We start from the raw sequence: 27,039 nt of genomic DNA, 5'->3' as shown, positions 1-27,039 counted from the left end.
GAGAACTGGTACAACTCCACACTACCATGAAATGATATGTATTTATGTAAACCATATATTATAGCAAATGTTGCCATATCTATTGTTGTAATCTAATGTTCGACAATCCCTTGGGAGTGATATTTTTCCTGTAGAAACAGTAGTTTTCCTCAGCGCTGTGTGCTTCGGGAAATTATAATCTCTTGGTGAAAATATAACTCTCGCAGGGATGTCAAGTGTTGTATTACACCTCTAAAAAGGCGGTACTTATGAAATTATTTATGTCTGACAGCAAGGGGAGGCCATGATTGAGCAGGAGCACCACGCCTCGGAGGAGATCAGGGAGAAGCTTGGTGAGCTGGAACAGAGGTGGCAGTACCTCATGGACCGGTGTGCCTGGAAGCAGGACCATCTCCAGCAAGCATACAAGGTGAATGATGAGGACCGTATCACATTTGAGGGAGAGGGGGTTGCTTAGTGATGATTGCTTTAACATTAAGCGAGAGGGAAGAAGTAAAAGAGGAGTAGGAATGTGAAGAGTTAGACAACCTTTTTTAAGTTAAAACCTCCAGCAAGCCTACAAGGTGAATGAGGACCCTATTACACAGGAGGGGGAGGGGTCACCAGAGGTAATTGCTAACTAAAAGAGAAGGAAGGAAGGAAGGAGGAGGGGAGTTTAGACGACCATTTTTAAGTTACGAACCACAAGCCTACAAGGTAAATGAGGGCCGTAATAGATACGAGGGAGAGTGGTCACCAGAGATAACTTACTGAATGATAGGGAAGAAAGGAAGGAGGGCATTGGAGGAATGAGGAGTTAGATGACCTTTTTCAGTTATAGCCATCTTTAACAATCCTACAAGATGAATGAGGGTGTATATGATTAGAAGGAGGTAGGTCGCTGAAGGTGAAAATAGAAGGAGAGGGAAAAATGAAGGGAGTAGCAGGTGCCTTTCTGAGTTAAGACCATCTCTGACAAGCCTACAAGATGAGCATCTATCAGATAAGAGAGAGCTGGGCCGCCAAAGATGATTGCTTGATAATGGGAGAGGGAAGAAAGTATGGGGGAGAGGGAGCGGTAGATGCTCTCCTATGTTAAAGAATTTTTCCAGGAAGCCTACAAGGGGTTATCTATCAGATAAGAGGAGAGGGAGGAGGAGGGGTTAGGCTGGGGGAATGGATGGGGGAGAATTTGCAAGGGAACCAGTGACCAATGTTTGACATAAAACTGACTGAATATTTTCAATATTCATTTTCATGTCTATTATGTCTCTCCCTTGTACTGTCTTTTATGAATCCACCAAATCATGTTTCCCCTCCTCACTGCTACTTAGTTCCGGTCACTTAAGGTTCTTGTTTCAGGTGATCTATTAACGTGTTGCACACATTTCACATAGAGGTAGCCTACTTCTTCTTTGGATGCGATATATATCTAAACTGGCTTTCCTCTACTGTGGATGATAAAGACATACCTTTGTTTACATTAATTGATTTTATTCATTAATTTTCCCAGGCCCATGTCCTCCAACGCACGCATGATGACATCTGTGACTGGCTGAGTGAGGTTGAGAACCAGCTTCAGTCTATGGACACAGGCAAGGACATGGCCAGTGTCAAACAACTCCTGAAGAAACAGCAGGTATGGTGACGTTACTGAGACCTTGGCCCCGTTGCTTAAAACTGACTGGTAACTTTACTATTAATGGTGACTACCATGCCGACACTAGCTATTCCACAGCCACTCAAAGCTAAGAAATCACCGATGGTTATCCTTGATTGAAGAGCTATTAATTGTAAAGTAGCCTTAGTTTGATACAACAGGCCCATAGAAGAATTGGGCAGGAAATCGAAGTTAGTATCTTAAGACCAAGGTACAAGGAGCTCATTGATCTTGTGGTGGCTTGGTTCTTCCTGAGGTAATACTGGTACTCCATATGCTTGCCAGATAAGAGCAGTAAAGACACCAAACTAACAGAGATTGGCTCACTTCAGCAGCTTTAGACATGTTGGGAAATGTGGCATATGATCATGTACTTTGGCTGTTCGATTCTGAACAAGCAATTTTTGATGTGACATTTGGCTTCATGACAGGCTCTAGAGATGGAGATAGAGGCATACGAGGAGAAAGTGATCGAGATTAAGCAGACTGCAGAGACACTGAGATCGGAGGAAAATTTCCTGGCACAGGAGATGATCAGCAAAACTGATGCTACTTACGTGAGGTGAGTGTTTGTGTTTGTGTCTGAGTCTGTGTCTGTGTCTGTGTCTGTGTATGTGTATGTGTTTGTGCTTGTATGCTTTCACATTTGTTTCAACTTTCATATCTGTCTCCTATCTGTGTATATATATGCTTGTAAAATATGATCTTAGTGTTTTGTGTGGTTCCCCCGTCTTTCCTATTTTCGTTGAGGATTGTGAGTGTACATTATGATTTTGTATGTTCAGTGTACCTGTGTATGCAGTTATGCCATTCAATTGTGTACATTTATGGGATCTGTGATTTCTCAACATAAAGCCAAATGGTTGGTCAAACCATCCGTTAACATTTAAGTGTGATATTTCACAAGTCAAATCTGACCAGCAATTAAAAAAAAAATCAAATATTATGCATTGAACACAGAATTTTACATGATAGCTGCAAGTCATATTTTGTTGCCATTTGTGCATGGAGTCATGCACTTGATGCATGGGATCTTAGTTTGATGATGGACAAGAGCACAAATCTAATGTGTATGTGTAATTTTCTCTTGCAGATACGACGCTGTTACAGAGCTGGCAAGGAAACGCCACACTCAACTTGAAGATGCCTTCGCCTTCTACAAATTCCTGAGGGATGTTGATGATGAGTTGTCATGGATACAAGAAAAGATGGCTTTAGCCTCTTCCACTGACTATGGTCAGTCACTCAGTTCTGTCCAGAGCCTCCTCAAACGTCATCAGGTAAGTCTGCGTTCATAAAATCCGGACAGTTAGATTTGTATGTCTTGCAATCATCCACAAGTCCATATAGCGGATGTATTCCACTGTTGTCATGTGTACGTGTAGTGGGGTGAGAGCCAGTTGAATGTCAGAAGAAATATAATCCAGAAAATTTGCGTTCCTACTTTATGTCAATATTTGCGAGTCCCTCTGACCTATCTGAAATTAAATGAAGTCATTTGCAACTGAGAATAGTAAGGGAGAAAGACTTTTGTCTATACATTTGCTAAGTTTTGTGGAAATGAATGCTACTGAAACACACAACTTTGCAGGTGACATATACCAGTGAGCTCCTTTGGTCATAAAATGAAGTTGAGATTCCACAGGTGGGCAGTAATATCAACATTGTCCTGTAGAGCAGTCCATATAAAGCATCTGTACGATCAATGTACATATTTACTGTGGTGGCTTGATGTAGAGATTGACATGTTACATCACCTGCCCGTGTCTTCCAGCTGCTAGAGACGGAGGTGACTGCCCACGAGCCCCTGATAGCAGCAACGTCCAACGTGGCCCACCAGCTCCTGGACGCTGGCCACTACGCAGGGCAGGACATCAGGGAGCAAGAGGCCAAACTGAACACGAGGTGGAGCCAGCTGAAGGCAGCGGCTGCTAAGAGGAAGGAGAAGCTCCTGGCTGCACTGGAGATCCAGAAGGTATTTCCCCCATCTGCTCTCCTTCAACGAAGAATGCAACTCAAATATATACATTCTGACCTTGATTATCTGGCCCTCTTTTATCTGGACTTCTCTGTTATCCAGACACCTCCAAGCAGTGAAGATCGAAAAACAGAAAAAAAAAGAAGTGATTTCAAACACAATTAAAGCTGCAAGAGAATATTAAGTGGAGGGGTGACAGTTGAGGTTTGAATTTTCTTCAATTCGTCTCCCCTAACAAATGGAGACAAATGTAACATTACAGATCAGCAGTTGCGATCTTACAAATTTCATTTGTTAGAGGGAGACAAATTGAAGAAAATTCAAACCTCACAATTAATACTCCTACAAAACTCACACACTTTGCTTGTGATATTCCCTGTTGAAAATTGTTATGGAATATACAGTAAGATGTTCAATTTTAATACATTGAGTGACTGTCCTCTATGTTTGCATCCATTGCCACAATAAGACACAATATCGTCAGCTGAAAACCAGTCGACGGTGCTATCGTATTCTAAGATTTTAGAGTAAATAAAAACAAAACAAATGATTTTTTAATCAAAAGGGGGTAGATTTATACACATTGTCTTAAATATAGGGTAAAATAGTACCCTTTTGGTCTTAATTTATGAAAATAAAGTGAAAATAATTCAAAATTGACACCTTCTGGCTCTCAGCTGACGATATGCATGTGTAGTCGACATCCTACATGCTGAATAGAAAATTATGTGTGACTGGCGATGCAAGGTCATATCCGTCTTTCTGCACTTATTCGCCCAGTTCTTTTCCGAGCTTGCCGAGGCGGAGTCGTGGATGGACGACAAGCGCCCCCTGCTGACCAGTGCCGACTTTGGGAGGAACGAGGACTCGGTGGTGTCGCTGCTGAAGAAGCTGGACGGTCTGGAGCTTGACCTGGAGAGCTACGTGGCCACCATCCAGGCTCTGGCCACCTCGGCCAGCAACCTGGCGGGCTCAGGGAACCAGGAGGCCAAGAACATCCCAGTGAGAAGAGTAAGTAAGGGACGCTTGGACGTCCTAAGGCCACCGTACACTGTACAACATTTGGTCGCACGACTGACGGACTTTAGATCTGAAACAAACAAGCACGTTTATTCTGAGGCTTTTGTGATTTATTTCAGATCCAAAGTCTGTCAGTCGTGAGACCAAAAGTTTGTATAGTTGGCAGCGAGCATCATGGGCAAAAAGAAGAAGTTTGGAAAATCATCATTTGGACATGGGAATGATGGTCTCAACATTAATTCAGACTCAACCTATCTGCATAGCATCCTTCTTCAAGTTTACAATTTTGGGTTCATTTAACGAGCAGAGTTTTATGTCGTGAAAAGTAGACTTGCCCATGGAGTCTGTATATTTCTTATACGATTGATACCTTTGTCACTTTTTGTCTGCATTAATAGTAAATGCACTATTCATTCGCTGTTATTTGTTTCTAATACTTTCTCTGCATGATATGAGGCTAGCAATGATATAATGATGATGATGATGATGATGTTGGTGATGATGTTGATGATGATGATGATGATGATGATGATGATAATGGTTGTGGCAGGTAATGATGATGATGTGCTTCAGCATCAATTACTCTGAGGGATCGGGGTGACAATGTTATTGTAGTAGAAGTGTTAGTAGTAGTAGTAGTAGTATTAACAGCAGTAGTAGTAGTAGTAGTAGTAGTAGTAGTAGTAGTAGTAGCAGGATCAGCAGTAAAAGTATTATTAATATCATTGGTAGTAGTATGAATTACTCAGTATTATCATTCTTGTTACTAGCAGTACTAGAAATAGCAGTATTTGTAAAAGTGGTAACAATATTGCGGTTGTTGTAGTAGTAGTAGTAGTGTCAGTAAGATGAGCAGCACAATAGCAGTTTGAAGCAGTACCTCATAGTATCTGAAAGTATCTCATCTTTATTGTCCACTTGGGCATGCAATGGCACCTGAGAAAGCCAGTAAGCCATTTATCCATTGCTTAATTCCATCCCTTTTTACTGCAGGCTGAAGTGGAGAGTAAGTACCAGGAGCTCTTGGAGCTGTTGGCTGCCAGGAAGCACGCCCTTACAGACCACCTGAAACGGTTCGAATTCCTACGGGAGATTGGCGAGATGATGGACTGGATCCAGGAGAAGGAAGTCCTGGCACTGTCTGAAGACCTTGGCAAGGACCTGGAACACGTTGAGGTGACTTGCTGTCTAATAATTTTCTAGTAGTGCTAACATGCTTTGAGATGCAGTCAAACCTGCCTCGGCAGCAACCGGACTACAGCGGCTACCTGCTGTATGCGGCCACTCATAAATCCCCTTGAGAGAAAAGCCTGTCTAACGCAGCCAGCAACCACAAATATTGTTTCCCATGGGAGATAATAACTTTTGTATAGTGGCCGCAGACCCACATGGAACTGCAAGAGAGCAATTCTATAGTTCAGTTATAGCCACCGCTGCATTCACCTGCTGTTTCAAAGCACAATGTGAAGCGTGTAGAGTTGCTTTAAGATAAGAGTTAGTCCATTCCTTACGGGAACCTGGTATGCCAGGTTCCCGTGGCATCAACTGATATACAAAACCTGGTATACAACGTTCCCACAATGTCCTAGGTTAAAGCACTAAATCATTGCTCTAGCTCAATGATATAAGACAAAGTTTCCAGCCTATTTGTTATAGAAGTTGACAGGTCCATGGAAATGAAAGTGCTGTATGGAGCTTGTAGAAGAGGATGTGTTCTGAATGTTTAGGCTAGACTCTTGTAGAATTAATTGCTCTTGGGAATGAGTGACCATATCGCCGTTATCTACAATGTAGCTCTAATTCTCCATCTGGAAAGTGTCGGTCTTCGAGTGCGGTTGAAGACTCTGGACAGTTGGGGACGAGAGATGTAGATCTGGATCTGATGTTTGTGTTGTTAGACCGAATGATTAGACCCAGAGACCCTAGTCCATCTTCAGATCCCGATGTCGAGGTGCTGAACTTTGTCCCTTATAGTTTGTTTGAGATATTGGCACTCATTTTCTTCTTTTTCTCGTCACTGGTTCTTCAATAGCGTTTTAGAGACGATTCAGATTTGTGCCCTGTCACCGCCATGATATCGCGACTCGCGAAACCTACACGATCTAGGGTTGTTACTGCCGTTGCTCGTAAGCTGTGATTTGTGTAGTGGTTGACACATCCAGCAGTCTCGCAGATCTTCTTCATCTTATTTCCCAAAGCATTCATCCCCAATGGGACATTGTCATACCAAGGTCCTTCAGATGGAGTTGAAGACTTAGGTCGCTGCCAAAAGGTGGTTGTTTTGGGGTTCAAGGAAGATAGGTACTTGAGCAATGAAGCAACTAGGCATCTCGAAGAGCCAGGTATTTCATACATATGACCACCAAATTCTTCGTCTTCATTTTCACGACGGGACTTTGTAAGCATATCGCGATGTTCAAAGTACAAAGTTACAATGCCTGTCTTTGTCAGTGTGTAGGACATAGTCGTGAACTTTCATATCACGAAGATTTTCATGGCCTCTCTGTCCAAAATATGTCATGACATCTAGAAACACCTTGTTTTGGAGACTAAGTGGTGTCTCTGTGTTGACGGCCTTGAAAATCTTCACCATATCACTGTCTGTCACTGCTGTCTTGTGGTTAGCAAACCCCTTCCCTTCCTTCTTAGGCTTGACCATCATGGCTCTGAAGACACTGTTACTTTCCGGAAATTTTACTTGGTCTGTAATGTCTTCTTGCTTTGCGGATTAAAAATGACGACGCATCCCATACTTGATCAAATGCATCAATTACTTGGTGTATAGACTCACATCTTCCGTACGTACAAGTAGACCGGCGTAAAATTGGGAGAGGAACCGATCCAGTTCTGGCTTGGCAAACTTTCTATTTCAGGTTGTGAGGTTGATGCACATCATGCGAAAGATTCTCACCGACTCATGGCAAACTTGATGTTTCTCTGAGTATTATGGACATTAAAGTCAGAGAGGAGGTCCTCCAATTCTTGGTCTGTTAACAAAACAAAACTTGGTCCTGCCACAATGACAAACTCAGAGGTTGTATACTCCGCAAAGAAAACCGAGGTGAATGTACGTCGTCTGCTTACACACGTCGATTAATAAGTTAAATGAGATCTGTGTGCTGCTGTGCTGCATAAATGCACGCACTGATCTTCTGTACGTACAATGTACACACTACACGTATGTTCGATTTCTTTCTGTCGATATATCTGCTTCGCATTATAGCTACTAGAGTCAAAACACTGCACGACGTAGAAGTACAAAGTGTATGTGTGTGATGTCAGAGCTGTACGATGGAACAAAAACTTGGGAGTTGAGTTAACATGGGAGTCAATGGAAATTGGTGACATCAGTCATGCACTATGCATTTCTGCTCAAACAAAATTGCATGGCTGGTAGCAACAGCCTGTGATGGAACTTTTAACTGAATGTCAATTGATGGACAATCGACCAATTGGATAGCTACATTCTTTTTAGGTGTTGTATAAACATTGTTAATGCCCATATGCATACTTTGTAATGCTGTGATATAATTGTATTTAACCAAGTAATGATGAAATTATGCTGTATTAAGTTTATCTTTACGCTGTGATGTGACTTCCCCATGAGCAGATTCTTCAGACGAGATTCAACAGTTTCACCCGCGACATCTTGGCGAACGAAGGGCGCATCCAAGCCATCGGGGCCAAGGGGGAATCCCTCGTCAAGAGTGGCATCGACGGAGACGGTTGCATAGCAACCAAGTGTCAGGAGCTTGAGGTCAGATGGGATGAGCTCAAGGAGGCCTCTAATGCCAGAGCTCAGGTGAGATGATGCTTTCTAACTACAAATTTTTGTATCTTCTGATGATATCAGTCATAGCTGGTTGTAGTAACAAATGTTATCTTTTGTTTGATATGGCCTTTACATATGAAGCCCCGCTTCTCAACCAGTGGGCCACAAAGATCTCACAGGTGGGCCATGTTGTGGGGCCAAAAAATAGATTACAGATATCTGTATATAACTGGGCCTCAAGAAAACTGATAGGAACCAAAGTGGGCCTCCGATTAAAAAATTGTGAGATGTGTTGGACTAGAGGACAATTCATTTCCAGCACATATTGGAGTGATAGTGACATCTTATAGATCACCATGAGTGAAGAAATTAATTCAAGTACAATTTCTTCATCATAACATGAAGAAAAAATAACTAATGGAAACAGATTGAGGGGCCTAGCTTGTACTGATAATTATTCCTCAGCAGTTGTTTTTTATTTATTTTTAAATTTTATTTACCATTAAATATGTTTCATTGTGAAATTTCAGGCCCTTGCTGATGTACGTGTTGTGCATGCCTTTGATCGCGACATCGCCGAGACCCTGGCGTGGATCCAGGAGAAGAAGCAGGCGGTGACCAGCGAGGATTATGGCCACGATCTGCCCAGCGTCCAGGCGTTGGCCAGGAGACACACAGGTTTTGAGGTACGACGTCATTCAGGGGGTTGATTCCTTCATCATTTCATTCTATTCCCTCCTCTCTTACCATCTTCCAATATCTTTTGCCATTTCTGCAATCTTATAAAGTCAACCTGTGCAATGTATGATATACTTTATGGAAGCTGAAGCAAGTAACAAATCAAGATTGCACACCAAAAATGTAAAAAAATAAATGCCTCTTAGGCATATAGGCCTGGTATGCCTATATTTCCTTACCTTCATGTTTAATGTACAAGTGAAGTGTTTCATGCCCTGCCTCCCCTTTTTCCTTTCATGCAGTTTGCCAGTTTTCATGACAGAAAATATTGCTTGCTATGTTACTTTGTATGTGCCTGTCTCATATTATATGAAGAAGAGACTTGCCCTGTGCTGTAAGCAGACCAAATTCAAGCAGAAGCACCATGAAGTGACATTAGAAACTTGTGTGATCTGCAGGGGATCCAATTTGGTTTAGGTTTTTAGCGGTCATTTTTACATGCAAAGTTTACCCATGAGAAACAACAATAGTATATTCAGTGTTATATCCTACGTCTTAAAATTTGCAAACTAGGATTGGTCGAGAACTTCTCTTGTGACTTAAACTAGTTTCACCATGAAAAAAAGTGCCTTATGGCATAATGTCAGACCTCGGTATATTTTCAGCTATACCAATATTTTGATGTCATTTTTTACGATAAGTAAAAATCGAGCAAAGAAAATGGGATTTCATTGGGATTTTTACAATAATGAGATATTTAGCTATTGATATCTCAACGTTGTGAATCATAATCGCGATGAGGCTGAGCCAGCAGTGAGCACCTGTGCTGCAGTAGCACTGCTGTTTTCTTTGTACATGATGCACTATGCACTGTGCAGTATGTGTGCAGGCAACCTTGGACAACTCTGAATTGGATGAACTGTTGTCACAATTTCATGCTGGCACTCAGAGTTAGACAGTCAGACTGTTCAGTGAAGACATTTTATCTAGATCTAGATTTTTCTCCTGTAGGATATAAATCAAATATGCAATGCACTCTTTTTAAGGTACCAGCTGAAATTATCGAGTCTTTGGTGACTGGCGTACATGTAGTTACTATTTTACTTTGGAGCTGTGCCCCTCAGAAAATAGTGCTATTCCAGTTGCCTCAGAATCTATGATTTCATCTGGAACCTCTCAGTGCATCGTATATTTAATCATAAATGTTTTTTGTTTTTGTTTTTTCTCCCACTCACTTTCTCTCTTTGTAGAGAGATCTGGCTGCTGTGGAAGAAAAGGTGAACTCCATGTCGACCATGGCGGCTGAGTTGGTGGAGCGGTACCCAGACGCCTACCAGCACATCAGCGATGAGAACGACTCCATGGTGACTGCCTGGAACGTGCTGCTGGAGCAGGCGGCTGTCAGGAAAGACAGACTGAGCCAGGCTGAGCAGCTGCAGCTCTACTTTGATGAATTCAGGGAGCTCAGGTGGGACTGGTGGTTATTGGGCTGCATTAAAAATGCATATCGTTGATGGTAAAGTAGAGACAAAATCTGACTATGTAATATCATGATCAGTTATGCTGTACTTTCATGTGCTATCACATGTCCATGTGATGTCATCCCCTGGTATTTGGTTCAGGCACTATATCGCACTATAGTAGTGCATCTGTAAAGTCAATTATTAGCATCCAATCCATCATTAAGTGCATGGAGTGTACATCTGGCTGTCCAATTATAAGAGACACTATGTATATTGCCCACCCCAGGGTCACATAGGTTTTTTTTTTTAACGATCTATGCAGATATTGATTGGTAAGTTGTCTTTTTGCAATTTTCTTGTAAAGAAGTCATACATTGTATAATGCGATTACATGACTAATGCAACAGTGACCGAAATTGTTATATTGTGAGCAGTGACGTCACATCAGTTAGTATAATTCCAGAAATTGACATAGTTGCTAATGGGGCTAGAATGAAATGTTGTGTATTCATGTAGACCATGTGAAATTACAAACATTGCCTTGAGTATCTTTGTAGTATAACATTTGAAAGTCCCTTGGGAATTATATTTTCCCCTCAAGATAATATTCCCTTACCACTTCACACTTCAGGAAAGTATAATCTCTGAGAGAAAACATAACTCCTGTGGGGGTATGAAGTACTACATTACACCTCTAAAAATGCACCCTTGATCGTCGGGATATGAAGTGTTATATCACACCTCTAAAAAGGCAACCCTGATAAAATGTCGCTATATATCCCTGCCCTGCCCCCCCCCCCCCATTCACCCATTCAGCACATGGATCAAAGAGATGAACGCTCTGCTGTCGACGGAGGAGAAGCCTCACGATGTGACCAGCGCGGAGGCCCTGGTGAACAAGAACTCAGAGCACCAGCTGGAGATTTCCCTCCATGCCATTACTGTGAGCAACTTCATTGATGCGGGCAAGAAACTGATCGAGGAGGATCACTTTTTGGCGAGCGAGGTGAGAGGGCCTTCATGAACCTTTGCCTGCAAGAAATGGGGCGTGTTCATAGGATGTAGTAATGTCATAGAAACTTAATCAATTTTCCATTAAATTTCACTTGAAGATGTTCTGTGACAGTCACATGGCATGCATACTTCTGTTGTTATTAAAGTCCTGTGTTGTTGTTATAAGAAAAACGAGGATCTACATTAATCATCCTTTTTTTCTTGACGCTGAAGTAATATCATAGTCACAGTGAGAAAAAAAGCTGGAAAAAAAATATCCTCAGATTTCTCATTCATATGACTGTGACAATCTGGGTCATCAAGGAGATAATGCTGATATATGAATGTTTACCATGTGAGTATATATCTTAAAAATGTAAGTGCAACCACATCCTTTTTTGAACCTTTTAAAGTGGTCAAGGAATTGAAACATCCCAAGGAGTGTGGAGAGTGTTTAAGATTGGTGTGTGCATTTACACTAGAATTCTTTTGTAGAGCTGTGATAGTAAGTGACATTGCCAAGAATGTGACACATGAAAATGCAAGAAAAGCCCAGATGGATTTCGGCAACAAAATCAAAGATGTGTGCACAGACAAACTCACACACATGCACACACACAAAAACCAGCTTTAAACATGCTAACTCACTTTTTCTGCCACTTTGTAAATTGACTATAAAGCTGACAATTGTGCATGTACTCACCAGAACATTTTAGTCCTGATTGTTCATGATGTGATTCGTCTGCCTAATTAGGTCCAGACCAAAGTGGACCAGCTGGACCAGGCCTGGAACGACCTGCTGAGCCGGTCGGAAGAGAAGCAGACCAGCCTGGAGGCCAAGCTGGACGCTCTCCTCCTCCAGCGAGACCTGGATGCTGCCGAGTCGTGGCTTAGCAACCGGGATGCCATCCTGAAGGACCAGTCCTTCCTGGTGAGATGCTGTGGCAAGAGGTCACTTGATGCCATTCACAAAATCACATGTATTAGAAAGAATAGATAAACATAAAACAACAACAAGAAGCCAAAGGAAACCCCAAGCAACACAAATGCTACCTCTGAATATGAGCACTCTTCAATTCATAAATGTATGATATTGAACCAAGAGTACTGTAAAAGTGGATATTTTCGCGTGACTAATTTTTCGCGCTCGGCGCAGTAAGAAGAGTTTCATGTGTTTTTAATTCCGCAGAATCAAGACATCAACTTTGGAACATATGGCAAGCAAAAATATTTGTGTGCTCTTATTTTCGCGCTAGTTTCGAAATGCGTGAAAATTTCAACACCGCGAAAATTTCCACTTTAACAGTACAACATGGGCTGTTAATGTTAACCCTTTGGTATGTGGAGGTGCATACATGTACACATTCCAATGGTTTAAGACCAAGCCAGCACTAAGATGCTCTAAGACTCTCTTCCTGTGTATGCATGCCATTCATCCACTGCAGAATGTCAACACGTGGATTACATGCTTGAGTACACCCATTCAGATCCCTCAGATTGCAATGGACAGAAGCCTTTATAGTCCCCGAGTCTCGTTGACCAAGTGTTTACTAAGCTCTGTCATTACCATAACAAGGATGACCTGTAACAAAGAATGGAATGTATCTGGTTGAACTAAAATTGAGGTCACATAGTAAGAAGCAAGTTTTTAGGACTTTCATGATGTTTACACTTTTAGTGAATTCCTGTACTCTTCTCTGAGTTTATCGCACGTCATGTTTGTAAAGACATTGGTTTACTTTTGCTGTGATATTGTTATCATTCGCAGGGATGCTTACTTTTTTGTTTGTGTTGGAGGTAAACTATTCACTAAGTTACAAAGACTTGTACAGCAACAAAAGGGTCTGCTAAATCTTTGGCTTAACATGTTATATTATTCAAATGCCACCAACAGTGCTCTCAATTGGTACTGCAGTTTCCCTTCATTGTATCCGTGTGAAAGAGAGAAACAAAAATAGCTTTATCACAAAAAAGTGCTCTCATTAAAAGCCGTCAAAGTGATCCTGTGCAAAAGCCACTAAGGTTCATCGAGTAGTCGAGAGCCTGAAGTGAAGATGGATTAGTGCAGTGGCATTAGAAAGGAAAGATGTCACACCTTCATGAATAGCACACCCATCAGGGAGACAGAAATACCATCGGAAAGTCAGCCCATTGTTGCTAATCCATCTATAAGTCTCACTCTTGAAGGGGGGGGGGGGGGGGGAGGGAGGACAAAAAGAGGAAAATTCTTCTCTCATTTGTTCAAGTGAAACAATCCTCACGATACCAATGAGGTAAGAGAGAGAGAGAGAGCAAGCCTGAGAACCTCCTGGTAGGCAGCTGTGCGCTAGCTATGCAGGAGCTAAAATGTGTTGTGGTTAGGTTCTTTCCCCCCTCTCCGTGCTGTGGGGTAAATCTGTGCCAAGATGGATGAGGCTGTCATCCTGATGAGTTCTCTCCTCCGATTGCTCTCCCAGGACGATTCCTGCGACATCGAGGAGCTCCTGAAGAAGCAGGAGGACTTTGAGAAGATGATTGAGGCCCAGGAGGAGAGGTTTGCTGCCCTCACGAGGCTCACAAAGGTCAGTGCGCAAACCTAGACTGCTTCCTCAACCAGGCCATACAGATATACATTATATACGGACAGTCATATTTTGCTCTGCGGCTGTTAACTTGTGTTAATGAAGTTCCCCAGTGATAGAATTTAAGTAATCTCTGTCATCACAGCGATACCCAATGCTTCTCACTTGTTCTGTTTTATAAATGACTAAGATTTTACATTTTACAGGCACATCAAAAGGTATTGTAACACTTGCCATTTGAATGCCGTAGTCTGCAAACGATTCCAATTCATTAGGTATATTGTTAATATTCTCTAACCTTCTCTTATTAAAGAAAAAAAAAATATATATATATATATCTCTGATTCACAGCAGGAAGATTTATGTACTGTGTTCATGTCCACTGTCCGGCCTAATAAAATGTTGAATTGGTTGCACTTCATTTTAAGTGTTCATTGTGAGAGAAATCTCAAAATTGTGTCAAGTCCATTTGTATGAGGATTTCTTAGTTCAGCAACTCTCTCTTATTTTTTTTTTTAAAGGTTCATGTACAAAAAAGAGGTATATCACTGCCATCAAATGTATTCTCATAAGCTATAAAGTGACAGTATTATTCACAATAACTTATGTTGATACTTGCATCGTACCAGTCTCTTTGCAGTATTTGTCTGCTGAGTGATTATTACAAAACACTTTCAAGGATAACTCTGTAATAGTCCACAGCATTGTAGTCCCATGTACATCTTGTCTTGTTTTTTTTTCCCCCTTCTTTCCCCATTTCCTCTCAGTGTAAGACCTTGTCCGATGCCAACCACACCACCCTGGACGATGTCCTGCGGGAGTTTGACAAGGTGGAGCAGATGGGGGTGCCGGGCGGTGGGCGGGGCCTCCTCGCCAGTCAGTTCACCATTGAGGAGGAAGATGAGGAGGATGCTGAGGTGATGGAGGAGAAGCGTCACATGATGGAAGTCCAGAAAGAGGTCAGATGGGTGTCTCTTTAAGAAACTGAAATATTAGACGAGTTTCTTTTGATGAGAGCAAAATACAATTACATGTTTATGTTTGGCTTTGAGTTTATGTAGTTATTAGCAATATGTTGCAGTTTTCTTTCATGCTGATTAGCATTTCTTTCATTGTAACTGGCATCCCTGCAAAAATTATTAGTTGCCTTCTGATATGTGTACGCACAACAGTGCAGTTTACTTATATCAGACTGTCTTCCATATCAATCCCCATTTCAGGGATAAGGTTTCAAAAACAAAGGATACCAGTTTGCTGACAAAAATGTGATGAATTCAGGCAATTTCCTATATAAATCAGCTTCTTGTAGACGATTTTCAGGTCCTTTCTTTCATTGTTACTAGCATCCCTGCAAGAAGAGGTACTACCACATAGTTTCCTTCTGATATGTGTGCAAAAAACAGGAGAGTTATCTTATATCAAACTGTGAAGTTATGTTTGCTCCCACTGCAGTACATTTTCCCTTCTTGTGCAAGTAGTTATGGCCATATGTGCTCTGTTGGAAGAGGGTTAGCACCTTTACTTAAATTCCTCATTTCAGATGCTGCAGAATCCAGATCTCGGTGACATGCTGGAGGAGATGTCTTCCCCAGCATCAGTTAGTGTGGATACAGACAGAGGAGGAAGCGTGGAAGGTGAAGAGAATCAAGAAGTTGATGAGGATGTACTGTTTGCTTCTCAAGCGGCTCGTAGCAAAGCTGCACCAACAGCGACAACCACACACAGGACTCCAAACATGTCTCCAATATCAATGAATGGGACCAAGACCTCTGCATCTGTTTCTGTTGATGAGCGGCCGCAGCTTTCATCTCCCTCGGTGAACAGAACTTCTCTGCCCTCCCGAAGTGATCACAAACCAGTGGGTGGAGCCAGCGATGAATCGTCAGGAAGACTCCCGGCGAGCGTGCACGCCGCACTGAGAAATGGAAGTCGAGGTGATGAGGACGAGGCCACGCCCAAACTGCCTGGGACCACTCCCACCATCCCAAGCATCAGTGTCACCATGTTTGAGGAGGAGGAGGAAGAAGAGGGGAAAGAAGACAACTCACTGCAAACCAATGCCATGGCAATGGATGATGACAGCCAGGAGAGGAAGATGACACAGAGTGACAAGGTTGCTGAGCAGAGGACAGCTGAGAAGGAACTTGAGAAGAAGGAGGAGGAGGAAGAAGAGGGTGAGATTATTGACAAATATCCACTCTTAAATAGAAACTGTTGTACAGCTGTAGTTTGCTTATTTTCATCTGTATTTGCAAGATGAATAATTTGTCTGTCCTCATTAACTCAATAACTAGATTACAACTGTGTAATGTACTATCCAAAGAACAACTATTACAGAGTGTCATCTTATAGTTATGTAGATGACCAAAAGTTAAGTTGCATACAAAAAGTATTTTCCCCTTGAAGCTCACAGAAACAATTTGTGAGTCAACATTTGAAATAGAGAAATAATCTGAAGTTTTGTTAACTGTCAAAGAAAATCCCATGAACAGTACATAAAGTGTGTTTAAGTTGAGATATAAGATAGAAGCACTAAAGATTGTCCTTTTTTCCCCCACTGTTGCACACAGATGAACTCCTTGATGACTGTCCACTTGATGATGAATACCCACTGAACGATGATGATCTGGCTTTCCAGGATGGTGACGATAGCTTTGGTGATGATGAGGAGGAGGAGGACGTGGATTTTGATGATGATGATATTGATTTGCCTGGTAATGGAATCAATCTTTTGCTTCAAGGAAAAAAAAACAGTTCAAGAGAGAATTACTAAATATTTGTCATCTTTCTTGCATGGGGTAAAAAAAGTAAATCTTCATAAGACAAACTACTGTCAGTGTTATATTGGCAAGTAAGTTAAAATAATAATACTGATGTCCCATTATCATAATGCAAGTCAAGTCATAGTGTATCATATTTTGGATGAGCTGTCAGCAGAAAATGTTAATGGATGTATCAACATCCACAACTCTGTATAGTCCTGCCCTTGTTAGCTTTCTATTCTTTGTGCTACATAGCAAAAACTGCAGAGTGCTTGTTTTGGAGACAAATTTTCCATGACTATACTTTTTTTTCTTCCTCTTCTTCTGTTATAGATTTGCCTGTTTCAGCACCGCCACCAAACTTGAGCAGGGACAAGGAGGTAAATCTCGATGTTTTGACACAAAATCAAAGATTTTTAAAAAGCTTATTGATGTGCCTCAGTTATAAATTCTGCAATCTGACACACGGCTGCATCATATTAGTATATGCACCACATCATCTTGGCTTATTCTCCATGTTCATTCATGCTGTCATGCAATCTGCCATTTCTTTTTATCCATTCAAACAAGACTTTCAAATGCTCCAAATGTTTGCGGGATGTTTTGTGAAAGAGTGGAGGTGGGGGGGGGGGGGCAGGAAACCCATCTGCCTTTAATCAATGAATGGGGAAGTTATTTCATCTGCTAAAGCGGATATATTTTTGTCGGCATTGGTTTGTTTGTTTGTTTGTCTGTCTATTTGCAAAATAACTCAAAAAGTTGTAAAATGGATTTGGATGAAACTTTAAGGGAAGTTGATAATGACCCAAGGAATGGATGATTAAAGTTTGATAGTGCTCTGGACCCCTGTCTGGGTCCAACATTAACTATATTTGGATTTTTTAAAATGATTATCATTGGCAAATAGGGCTGACAAATGAGGGTGTTTAAGGTGCGCTTACTTAATAGGTGTGTATACGCGCACTGAGCGCACACTTTAGGCACACCTCAAGAACCTGAGGTACTATCGGTAGTAAGGTAGGTCATTCCCAGTGCCCATGACGGGTAACACAAAAGCTGTCAAACTGTCAAATGACTTTACTTTAAGGTATACTCTCACTATGGCTAGTACAGTAGAAGGCAAAGCTTCTTTATCATTGGGAAACGGGGCAATTTTCAGCATGTGTGCATGGTTGAAAATGAGCTGCTTGTATGTTCTCTGTGAGTGCTTTTCTATCTAATACCATGTGTAATCTTGATTTTATAAACATGAGAAATAATTTCTCTGTGTATGGAAATGTATGGTTACCTCAAACAAGGCGTGCTTTATGGTTGCTCATGTCTATCCATACATCCTACATTGACATCCTTGCTTTTTCATCTCAATGGATATTTAATAATATTACATTTATCCATGATTAAAGATCTGGAAGGCCTACAAGGAAACTTATCCCCCCAAAATACCTCCCCCCCCCCCCCAAAAAAAAAAAAAAAAAAAAAAGTTTCATGTGCATAAAATCAACAAGATTGAAACTGAATATTTTATTTGTGAAAATATATTTGTTGGATATCTGGCTGACATTAATGAAGACATGACCACTTGCATTTCAGTTTGTAATGAAACAGCACCAGAAAATAATTGTCAAATTTAAATGACATCTCCATATATCTCATATGTTTTGCTCACATCTACAAATGTATTTTTGTACAGAGAGGCCTAAAATGTTGATTCTCATTGATATTGTCTTAAAAGATTAGGACTTCCTTTATAATCCAGTGTAGAAGATTGAAACTGAATATTTTATTTGTGAAAATATATTTGTTGGATATCTGGCTGACATTAATGAAGACATGACCACTTGCATTTCAGTTTGTAATGAAACAGCACCAGAAAATAATTGTCAAATTTAAATGACATCTCCATATATCTCATATGTTTTGCTCACATCTACAAATGTATTTTTGTACAGAGAGGCCTAAAATGTTGATTCTCATTGATATTGTCTTAAAAGATTAGGACTTCCTTTATAATCCAGTGTAGAGGATATGTGAGAAAGAATACAATGTCCTCTCCTTTGTCTCGACTCAAATTGAAAAGAAAATGTTTTCTGGGGGGGGGGGGGGTGAGAAATGCAGTTTACCATAACTTGTCCCTGCCCTCACATTTAATCTAATCTGAATTGCAATCTAGAATATTTCAATAAATGTTGGCTTACCAATCATTGTGATAAAACTGATAAAACCACCTGTAAACCATGCTTTTTCATGTTTCTTTGTTAAATGTGATCACACAAGCGCAGCTCCTTTCATTGCTTATGGCAGAGTCATAGTCTCCGAGCAAGCATGTCATATTTTCACAATGCTGATTGCTTAATCATGATTCCTTCACCACATTGCTTGCCATTGCTGCTCCACATCGAACAGGCTTCATCATCTGCTCACCCCGCATCATCACCATCATCAGCATCAGCATCCGCATCACCAGCATCATCAGGAAGAGCCTTGGGGTCTCAGTTCTCCGCCCCTCCCGTCTCCCCACACAGGGCAAGTCCAGTGGCGTCTGGTGGCGGCAGCATCAACGGTAGCCCCTCGGCCGTGTCTGGTCCCACCAACGTCCCCACGGCTCCCCCTCGCAGGCCGCAGGTGATGAAGGTCACCGCCGCCCCTCCACCGCCGATCCACGTCGTTGGCCTCAGTAAGGGACGACCGCCAGCTGTGGGCAAGGAGAGCGGAGCAAAGGAGAAGAAGATATCTTTTGGAAGCATCTTTAAAAAGAAGAAGTGAGGGAGAAAAGACGTGAAAGGAGTTGTTCCTTCTTTTTACTTTTCAGTGATGGTGCATTTATCACCTTGGGCAAAAAGTGCCGATGAAGAATCAAGTTGTGTGTTCGAAAATTGGTCTGCCATATTGCCTAGCCATACTGGGTGAAATGTAATGTGTATACACACAGAGTGCTTTATGAGTGCAAATGTCAATGCTGTATGTAGTCTCGCCAAACTATTACTGTGCACTGACACTGGACTGTTTCTATGGCTGATGATTTTCATTGTTTTCTATGCTGCAAATGTGTCATGTAGTATCTCCTGTTGATTTGAAATAGTGAATGAGGGAGGGATACACTGTAGGTCAAGGTGTAGTGTTTGACTTTGCAGAAACAAAGTGCCTGAAAGTGGAAGAGAAAGTGTACATGCCATTCCCATAGATTATGTCATATTTGTACATTATCACATGTATCTGGATGCATCCCAAGGGCGTCATGGTTTGTCTCAAAGAGGTTGTGACATTCTGCAGAATGAGCTGCAGAGTTAAAACAGACGATTTTTCTCGCAATACAGAAGTAGTGCAGTTTTTCTTCTCTTTTTTTTCTTTCCTTCTTGTTGCAAAAAAAAAAAAAAAAAATGCATACTAAGAAGTTCGTGCCATTTGCTATCTACTACAATTTACAAACTACTTGTACATTGTAGCTTCCACAGACAACCTAATTGGCTTCAGTCTGCCTTTTTTTTCACACTTATGTGAAGTGGATTTCTTGTTTGAAAAAAAAACAGAGAAGAAGAAAATATCTGCATGCTCAGGCTACTCTCCATTGGTACTACAGTGTTTCTTGCCAGGTTGAAGGGATTTTTTAAACTTTTCGTGTGTCTTGTGCACAGACATGATCTCCTTTATGCACTACTGCCTGGTCAGCACAACGAAAAGTTGCCTTTTACCCTGTCTAAAAAAAATGTTCATGTATCAGGTGCATTCATATGACAAGTGGGCAGGGGGCTTACCACTGTGACAGAAATAGTTATTATCACCTCATCAGTGCTGATTTTACAATGTGCACAGTATGAATCGTGTGGAGCTTCCAAAACTATGGCACGAGTAGCCACACAGGAGAAGTCGGCAATCAGCTGTAAATATGTCTTGCAGGCACATTCTAGTATGCCCAGCTCTAACTGTGTGACACATATGTTTGTAGCAAGGGCTTCTAACACTGAGAGGAAGAATGTGTAAACTCATGGGGAGCATGTACTACCAGTATTTCATACAGTCACAACAGAGAGTTTACCCAGTACTAATTTTGCAACGACAGACTAAAGCTAGAGTCAGCCATCCTGTTCAGTGTTTGCTCTGTTTGGAAAGGCGATATGCATGAGAGTGGTTATATATTGAATGAGAGTTGAAGTTTGTTATGATAATGAGATTTGTAACATGACATGTAGGTTAGTTTAGTAGGTTGAATGTGAAGGAGTTTTAGTACCTGTTTGATACAGTAAAACTCTCTGCAGAGATTTGCAGTGTGTATTGGAGGTTTTTGATGAATAGATTATTTGAAATGAGTGCCTCTGAGGTAAATATTGAAATTCTGAACCAGACATCTTGAGCAGGCAGTACTAAAATTTCTTCTGGCAAAGTGTGGTGAGCATTACTACCCACTCCACTCCTTCATACGCAAAATGAAATTTGGCCAAATTGTTCATTTCTTTTTAACCCTAAAAAGACTGGGGGGGGGGGGCCTAAAAGGCCCCCCCCCCCCTCGACATTTCGCGCGATTACTCTGCAACACGCAATGCTCTCACCGCGATGTTCTATGACTTTTTTCTTTCGAGTTTCCCGCACATTTTGACACCAAATTTGTGACACCCGGGGGTACGGTTCTGAAGTTACATAACTTTTTGTACATGCACGTGAGGCCGAAAATGGCTCAAAAATGTGATTTTGTGTACAAAGTCAATGCAAATTGAGTTTTTTCACATGGTTCATATAAATATGCTTATTTTTACTCTCAGTGGCTAAAATTAATTTGTTTTAGGAGTATTATGCTTCAAAAAGTGTCTGCCACAAATTTTGTTTAAAAAATTAACAAAAACAAAAGGTCGAAAAAACAAAGAAATACATAAGAAATTCATAAAACTATAAAATAAATAAGAAATTAATTTTGATACCGAATTTTTTTTCAAGTACATTTGCTAAGAATGCCACAAAGAAAAATTAGACCAAAAATGAGCACTTTTGGAGCTTTATTTACTGATTTAGATCAAAGTGTCTGATTTCTTGCATAAATTAGCATAATTAATCAAAATAAAATAAAAGAAGACTATTATGTAAAATTTAAATATACGATCTTGTAGATTACATCGCACACTACGATTGTGCAAATTTCCGCGGCGATCGCGCGATCCATGGCCGAGATCTTAAGGGGGGGCCCTTTAGGCCCCCCCCCAGTCTTTCGAGCTATCAAAATAGCCCAGTCTTTTTAGGGTTGAACCACAGTTCATAGAAATATTTGTTGGTACAATCGCTGATAGGCACATTTAGGTGTTTTTAATATATAAAATTAGTACATCAAGTCTGAGATGAAGTATGCACTGTCATGGGAATTTGTTGTTCTCAACACTGAGTAAATCTTATGATATGATTGCATCACAGTTTTTCTTTTGATATTTCTATTTATTGAATCAAAATGTTTCTTGTATCCATCCCTGCTTAGTGTGTGAATTCTTCCTACATTTGAGCCTGAAAAGTCATGTACTGCATACCATCCTTGATGTTAATGTCTGATGCCATCAAACATGATAATGATACTACTTCTGCTGCTGTATATTGTAACGGTGATGATGATGTTAATGATGATGATGATGATGATGATGATGATAATGATGATGATGATGATGATTGTAATGTAAATGATGATAATGATAATAATGATAGCTGTAAAGGATAGGTAGTATAAGCTACGCATATTCCAAGTTCTGAAGGAAAGCTATTTTTCCCTTTTTTCCCTCTTTAGCACCAGTATGGATTTTGGAAAAAAAAAAATGTATTCAATTTCAACATCACTCATGCATGTATTTCAGCTCATTGTGATTATTATTCAGTGCTGTGAGATTTTTTTTCTCTGTTTCCAAAATTCATTGATTTCCATGTTCTTTCAACTTTTGTACTGAAATATATTCCAACTATTTTCATTTCCAACTTCCATCTTTTTTTTTTACTATAACATTGTTGACTTCTATATCAATTTTGTGATAATGTGTGATTATTTGTTGTTTTCATTTTTACAAAAAGCATAAAGTTGCTTTATAAAATAATCAATTATATATCCAATATTTCATTTACATGTACACCATATTGTCTAATAATGAAAATCACAATTACCTGTATCATAAGTGGAAAGTAAAAAGAGATATCCTCATGAAAAAAAGTTATAATCATCTTTCCCCGAGTAAGTATTCAGTGGCAACAGAATGTACTACATTTTTTATTTTAAATGTGATTTGGTGAAGCAATAGTTGTACAGGGTCTTTTTTTTTCTTCAATCCTCTTGCTTCCTTTGACAACTCATCATTTTTCAAGTATAAAGATGAGAAATATCCTATGCCTTTTTGTCATCAGTGCATATTTGACATCTATTTTACAGTCTTTCAGAGTGAGATTAAATGTTTGGTAGATGAACATGTGACTGACCCATTTCAGGCTATTATGCAGTGGCACTAATCAAGTTAAATTTGCCCTGTCAATTTTGAACTTTTGGAGCAGATATTGAGCAAATCAGCATTTGTATTGTTTCATCATTTTTTTTTTTCATACATTTTATAAAGTCAGTATGTTAAGTCTGTATATGCATCGGAAACATACTAAATTGACTTGAAACCTATAATGGATCTGGTAAACAAATATCACTGTTTGTGTATTGATCAGGCCGTTATATTTGCAGTTACAATTAATACTACAACCTTATCGTAAAAACTTTCTTCAAAAAGTATCAATATTGCGTACTAGGATGTGTATGAAAGTGACCATATATAGACCTTGTAAATTATGAAACTGAAATGGAGTGAGATGTTTTGTATATATTTTGTTTGAAACCGATAAATGACTGTCTAATATTTAGCGTGTTGTAGCATTGTTATCATATGTATCCCACTTTTTGCTTTGAATTGTGTATTTGATTCGTGTTCAGCAGGAAGATATTCGAACAGTATACTAGTAGATGGCTTTTGTAAGTGGCTTTTACCCTCTACTGCTAGCTTTTCTTCTACACTGGCATTCTTTGATCAATGTTCAATAATCAGTAATAATAGTCATGGCATTACTGTTTGATGATTAGCTATAGTTTGTGACAGTGGCAATAATGATATACAGCAATTCTGTTTTTGTTTGTTCTTCTGACAATTCATGAGTATGTGTAGATGAAGAGTGCATATATTTGTTGTTTTTTTGTAGTCATCGAATATATTTATTTGTGTATTTCTCTGTAAGCCATGTGTTCAATTCATGCAAAGACATCAAAATTGTGATGCCATTCACTGTGAGCGATGGATCCAGTAATTCATTAGAAGGGGTTATTACATTAGCTTGCAGTGGTTTGTTACAGCTAGACTATTTTATAGAGCTTGGGTAGTATTGTTGGAAAATTTGTTAACTTACACACTTCTGTGTGACGGCTGGTAATAGTAGAAAAGGTTTGAAGTGAGCCCTCCTGTGCTCAGATATAGTGTGCTAATAATTCCCGCAAATAGGTGTGGTTTTAATGTGGTGGCGTCCTATCTTGCAGTTGTACTGGGCCAAAGAAATTGCTTCTGCCAAACTGGTCACCTTGACAGATGGAAACACAAGGTCCAATTTGAGTCTTTTGTGTGCCTTTCTCCGTCCTTTCTGAGATGCATTCCAGCGAAAAACAGTGCCGTGACCATTTTTGGTACTGCCTGTGTTTTGTAATTGTGTGAGATAATCCAAGATCTTCTTTACCAGCTTGAATGGTCATGGATTTGAAAAGTGTTGTCTCTATTCTACTAGAAGAAGAAAGAGAAAAAAATTCTGGCGAGCTAATCTCTTATGTGATTGACAAAATAGATGAAGAGGATTGCTGCAGTGCTTACACTTGAATTTGGGTAGGAATTTTAGTACATGTACATCTGTAATGCCCAGACCGTTAGCAAAACTTTTGTTTTGTTCTAGTTTTTGAATTGTGTAAATTTAATGTGAAAATGACACTTATCTTTTCTGTCAAATGTTCTTCGATACACAAGTGAGGACAAAGTCGGATTGTACACAGTTGATATATACGTTTACTAAATCGTGCATCATTTCTTGAACGAAGGGCCTAAAATCCATAAATGACCAAATAAAGACAGTGACAAATGTGACTGTTAATAAAAGTGAGATCCTACACAAATTATGCAATCTGTTAAAGAGAAAGGTTTATGAATCATGACGTAAAATATAAGAGATATAAAAAAGTTAGCTATAAAGATTGAATCTTGTGAGAGATGGTTAAAATTTCCCTCTTTCAATGGTGTATCATTTAATTCAATTTGTCATCAAGTTGAACCCCCCCCCCCCCCCACAAACAAAAAAAAGAGGGAAAAAATATCAAAAAGTGACCCAAGTCTATTGTGTAGAGTGCAGAGTCGTTGAGTTTTATTAACATACATTGCTTTTTTTTAAACATCATTTTGCACCTAAAGTTCATGTTGATATGGATTGTTTAGTCTCTGCTTTGATAAGAGCTTACTACAGTCACTCTAATGATAAATAGGCGATTGTCTGACTTGGCCTTCCATAACTGTACGAGGCAGTCAATTCAATTTCTCTTCGCTAAAATCATGACTGAATGATGTACATGTAGAGGCTTTTTGACAAGACCAGTCTGTAAGGAAAGCTGTTACTGACGTTGGCCCATGGTTTGACCAACATTTCACCCATGGATAACAGAACACATATATTTGTATTGGAATAGTACTTGTTCAGGGGTGGATCCAGGGATTCTATAAAGGGGGGGGGGGGGGGGAATGTGCAACTAATATTTCTGGTGCCACTTCCGGGTTTCATTTCATTTTTTTTCCTTTTTATTTCTTTTGTTTTACTCGTAACGAAAGATAAAGGGGGGGGGGCGTGCGCCGGTTGCGCCCCCCTCTGGATCCACCACTGCTTGTTGGTAGTGTGTGTTGAACACGGTTCAATGTCAGAATGACATCTCTGTAGAGAGAAAACTCACATAATGTACTCCATGTTTCATGTACCTTGAATTTTGTACTGAGCCCTATTGTTGGTCAATTGATAACGTATTCCATGATGAATTTGAATTCCAATCAAAGAAGGGAGGAAATTACCGAAGTGATTTACGCAACAAAAGTAGTTCCCTGTCTGATTCAGAGATTTGATGAAATTAAATTTTAATGTTTGAAATGTGTAAAACACATTATTGTATTCCAAGAAACATAAATGTATTCAGTTGAAAAATAATAAATTATTCTCTATCATTCTTTTGGCTGCTGCGTCACTCTTTTTGTTCTTTTGTTTAGTGTGTGTGTGTGTGTGTGTGTGTGTTTGTTCATTTTTTATTTTTTTAAATTTTGAATGACCCATTGACTGTTGTCTGGGTGCCAAGAGGCTGAACCTAGTTTTACAGTTCACCTGATGTATTTTGATGGTTTTACCCTATTGGTCAGGGGCGGACCAGGAATTCCGTAAAGGGGAAGCGCCTTTACAATGTTAAAGGGGGAGCACACGCTCCCCCCCCCCCCCCATTTAATCCCTTTTATTTCTTTTGTTTTAAAAAATAATAAAGAGGGGGCCCATGCCCAGTGCGCCCCTCTCTGGATCTGCCACTGTTGGTGGTCATCTTGAATATCTCTAAACCCTCAAGGCTGCAAGATCTCCATCATCCAGATTTGGATTCAACACCTCTATGACCATGTAACACACACACACACACACACACACACACACATACACACACACACACACACCAAATAGGGCAGATGGTAAAACAAAGTTGGTGTTCTTTTCTCAGGATACAGTCTGTACTAAAAGAAGTGGATATGAGTGCCTTCCATTATGTATGTGTATCTCTCTCTATCTCTCACACACACACACACACACACACACATACACACGCACACATGCACACACAAACACACACATACACATAAAAGCAGGTCTTGAGACAGAGACACTTGTGTATATGTTTCAGACAAGATTGGCATGGTTTGGTTTAAAAAAAAAAAAGTAATGTGTTTGGAAGAAATAAAGGACATTTTTTTTTTTTTTACACTTTGATGAAAGTCCCACATCACTGCATGAATCTGTGCTGGTTGTCTTCAGTGACTATTGTTTTGCTCTGAAAAAATTGTTAGAAGTTTTGCTGCTCTGTATGATTGTGATTATGTGGACACCAACATGAAGGACCATGTGTGGAGCAAA

The 27,039-nt window shown here is 40.1% G+C and overlaps 1 protein-coding gene and 1 pseudogene across 1 annotated transcript in view; one reads left to right on the top strand and one right to left on the bottom strand.

Annotated features, from left to right (window-relative positions):
- The window catches only part of LOC139713107 (spectrin beta chain-like), a 72,583-nt gene extending 52,954 nt beyond the window's left edge, over window positions 1-19,629 (top strand). The window contains exons 55-72 of the mRNA XM_071624863.1: window positions 272-409; window positions 1,493-1,618; window positions 2,071-2,201; window positions 2,733-2,919; window positions 3,414-3,614; window positions 4,398-4,628; window positions 5,631-5,813; window positions 8,248-8,439; window positions 8,940-9,095; window positions 10,338-10,555; window positions 11,367-11,556; window positions 12,298-12,474; window positions 14,000-14,104; window positions 14,872-15,063; window positions 15,645-16,278; window positions 16,675-16,761; window positions 17,200-17,246; window positions 19,270-19,629. Of these exons, the coding sequence (XP_071480964.1) occupies window positions 272-409; window positions 1,493-1,618; window positions 2,071-2,201; window positions 2,733-2,919; window positions 3,414-3,614; window positions 4,398-4,628; window positions 5,631-5,813; window positions 8,248-8,439; window positions 8,940-9,095; window positions 10,338-10,555; window positions 11,367-11,556; window positions 12,298-12,474; window positions 14,000-14,104; window positions 14,872-15,063; window positions 15,645-16,278; window positions 16,675-16,761; window positions 17,200-17,246; window positions 19,270-19,629 (3,555 nt within the window). The remainder of the gene's footprint in view (window positions 1-271; window positions 410-1,492; window positions 1,619-2,070; window positions 2,202-2,732; window positions 2,920-3,413; window positions 3,615-4,397; window positions 4,629-5,630; window positions 5,814-8,247; window positions 8,440-8,939; window positions 9,096-10,337; window positions 10,556-11,366; window positions 11,557-12,297; window positions 12,475-13,999; window positions 14,105-14,871; window positions 15,064-15,644; window positions 16,279-16,674; window positions 16,762-17,199; window positions 17,247-19,269) is intronic.
- Window positions 6,606-8,127, bottom strand: LOC139713097 (uncharacterized; annotated as a pseudogene).
- Window positions 19,630-27,039: the final 7,410 nt, after the last annotated feature.

The sequence above is a fragment of the Diadema antillarum genome, unplaced genomic scaffold, assembly GCF_040938485.1.
Source record: "Diadema antillarum isolate AM-2024a unplaced genomic scaffold, OU_Dant_1.0 seq00001905_RagTag, whole genome shotgun sequence".
In the NCBI taxonomy this organism is placed as follows: Eukaryota; Metazoa; Echinodermata; class Echinoidea; order Diadematoida; family Diadematidae; genus Diadema; species Diadema antillarum.
This window is presented reverse-complemented; position numbering and strand designations above follow the sequence as displayed.